The sequence below is a fragment of the Myotis davidii genome, unplaced genomic scaffold, assembly GCF_000327345.1.
Source record: "Myotis davidii unplaced genomic scaffold, ASM32734v1 scaffold847, whole genome shotgun sequence".
In the NCBI taxonomy this organism is placed as follows: Eukaryota; Metazoa; Chordata; class Mammalia; order Chiroptera; family Vespertilionidae; genus Myotis; species Myotis davidii.
Genome location: NW_006298049.1, coordinates 2,187,742 through 2,190,158, shown reverse-complemented (window position 1 = coordinate 2,190,158; position 2,417 = coordinate 2,187,742). Strand labels below are relative to the sequence as shown.

Below are 2,417 nucleotides of genomic sequence, written 5' to 3'. Positions count from 1 at the left end.
ATTTGTGTGCCCTGAGGTGTCTCTGTCCTCAGTATTGTCCTCCCCCTGGTCTAGCCTGGCTTCTCTCCCGCTCTGGGCACCTTCTCTGCAGGTCCCACTCCAGCGGGGGCTTTGCCCTCTCCTGGGGATGTCTCCACAATGGCTTCTGAATGGCCCCTCCTGCCCCTCGTCCAGGCCTGTTGTCTACTTGGTCCTCCTCACAGTCTGCCAGTTGTAGGGCTGGCTGTCCCCTCCCTGTCCGTGGGGCTGCTGCTCTGTGGCCTTTCCTGTGCCCTCTTGGCCATCAGAATTGCACTAAAGGATGAGTGGAGTACTGGGGGCATTTTGTTTGATGCACTTGGATCCACTTTCTGTGCTACTGACCCTCTCACTCAGAGTGAGAGGAGTTCGCTGAGCAGGAAGGGAAATCCTCTCTCCCAAGGTGCCGGCACTGTGAGCAGAAGAGCAAAGTCAGACTGTCCCCAGAGGCATCCCTGTCCTCGCGTTTATAGTGCACCCACTGGTGGGGGAAATGCTGTTTACAATGAGGGAGAAAAGAGCCTCTCAGCCAATAGGGCCACCGCTGCCAGCTGACGTCATGCAAGTGTTGGACATGCCTTTGCCTGGGCAAGGGACCGGCTCGGTCACTTAGCAGCCCTGTGACTTGGGCAGGCTACTCCCCTCTCTGTGCCCCGTTCCCTCCTCTGTAAAATGGGGTGAGGCCCCTGGATTTGGGGAGGAATAGAGGAGTTCAGATACAAGGAGCTCTTAGAACAGTATCCAGAGCCTGTGAATTTAGGTGTTAGCCTGACATTAAATAATAATAATAAACATTATTATTGAAAGGTCAATCATGAATTGCACCTTAATATGAAAATCTAATGTTTGGGGGTGGAGGCAGTTTTATTACTCATTTCTGTATTCAAATGACTAGGGGTATGGAGTTGGGCATATACTGTTGGAAGCAGCAGAGCTGGGCCCTAAGGTAGAGGACAGGAGCCCCCTCACCCCCCCAAACTGCTGTCTCAGTAGCCCCTGCCCTCCTGCTCTCCCCCAGCAGAAGGCAAGGGGTTTCTGGGAGGCAGGGTGCCCAGGATGTCCATGGAATGTGTTTAGGAGTCACCAGATGGGTGAAACTCGTAGGAACACTGAATTGTCTGTTTTCTCTTTTGCCCACTGCAACTCAATGAGAAGCCTGTATCCCAAGACCTTCAACTTCAACTTCCAAAATCTAAATGGCTATGGGCGGAAGTCTACCTTCCTCTGCTTTGAAGTGGAAAAATGGGAGGATGGCTTATTTCTTGACTATCAAAATGGTGTCTTTCGAAACCAGGTATGTGCCCCACAATGCTGTCATCAGAGGCAGGAACTAAGCCAGGGAAGGATGTGGAGAGATGATAATATGGAAAATGTCAGAGGCTTCTTCCCACAACACTGCCCTGTGTTTTAGCCCTGGATGCCCCTGCCTGACCCTCCCTAATCACCATAGACCATCAGTCGCCAACAGATGGTCTGTGGACCACTGATGGCCCGTGAGGTCTAAAAGGTTGGCGACCGCTGCCATAGACAATGGCATTTGACTTATCCACAAGGCCTCCTCTAGTCACTAGAGTCTATTGAACCTGCTGGCCCTCAGTCTCCACCTCTTCCAGGGATCTTGAACTGTCTTAGAGGAAAGAGCATCTAGGCTTGGATAAAAGTGCTGATAGGCTTACATGTATAGAAAAGAGTACATTCAATTGGACTCACATACATAAATGCTTTTTCCATTTCAAAAGTAAAATTTTCATAAAGGCCTGTTTCATCTCCCTGTCCTGTTTCTCAGTGATTGCTCTACTGTTATTAGAATTCAGCCACTCAGCCAAATTAGCAAAATGGGTCTCAGATCTAGATCATACATACATCAAAGTAAGCACTCTTCTTACACCATTCTTCTTGCGAGCTCAGGCTGTGGGCCACCTCAGAGTTAATGCTCACATCCTAAAGTCTCTCTCATAGGCTGTACGTAAGCCTCTGTTACGTACTGTGGTTTATCTTAAGGAATTTCCCGCAGGCTAAGCTTGATACTCAAGATGTTGGTTGTAGGAGAATTGCAAAAATGAATGTGTTTGCCATACTTTAAATACCTGGATTAGAACCACAAAAATGTGAAATGCTATCTATATATATTTAAGCCCACTGACTGAATGGCAGAATGACTAGAACGACCAGTCAACCAGTCACTATGATGCGCAATGACCACCAGGGGGCAAACGCTTAATACATGAACACCCACTCTGATTGGTTATGAAGGGTTGGAAAATATTAAATATACTGGAGACTCTGAACCCTTTGAAAGCACAAAATAACCAACTAATGCTGGATTGACTTGACAGACCTAGTTCAGCTGAGTTTTCATAGAAAAACACGAGACTGTAATCTCATTAAAATGTACTTAA

General features: G+C 47.9%; 1 protein-coding gene across 1 annotated transcript in view; it reads left to right on the top strand.

Moving 5' to 3' along the window:
* Positions 1 to 1,144: 1,144 nt before the first annotated feature.
* Positions 1,145 to 2,417, top strand: part of LOC102752136 (DNA dC->dU-editing enzyme APOBEC-3C-like) — an 8,008-nt gene continuing 6,735 nt past the window's right edge. The window contains exon 1 of the mRNA XM_015570503.1: positions 1,145 to 1,312. Within this exon, the coding sequence (XP_015425989.1) occupies positions 1,166 to 1,312 (147 nt within the window). The 5' untranslated portion in view covers positions 1,145 to 1,165. The remainder of the gene's footprint in view (positions 1,313 to 2,417) is intronic.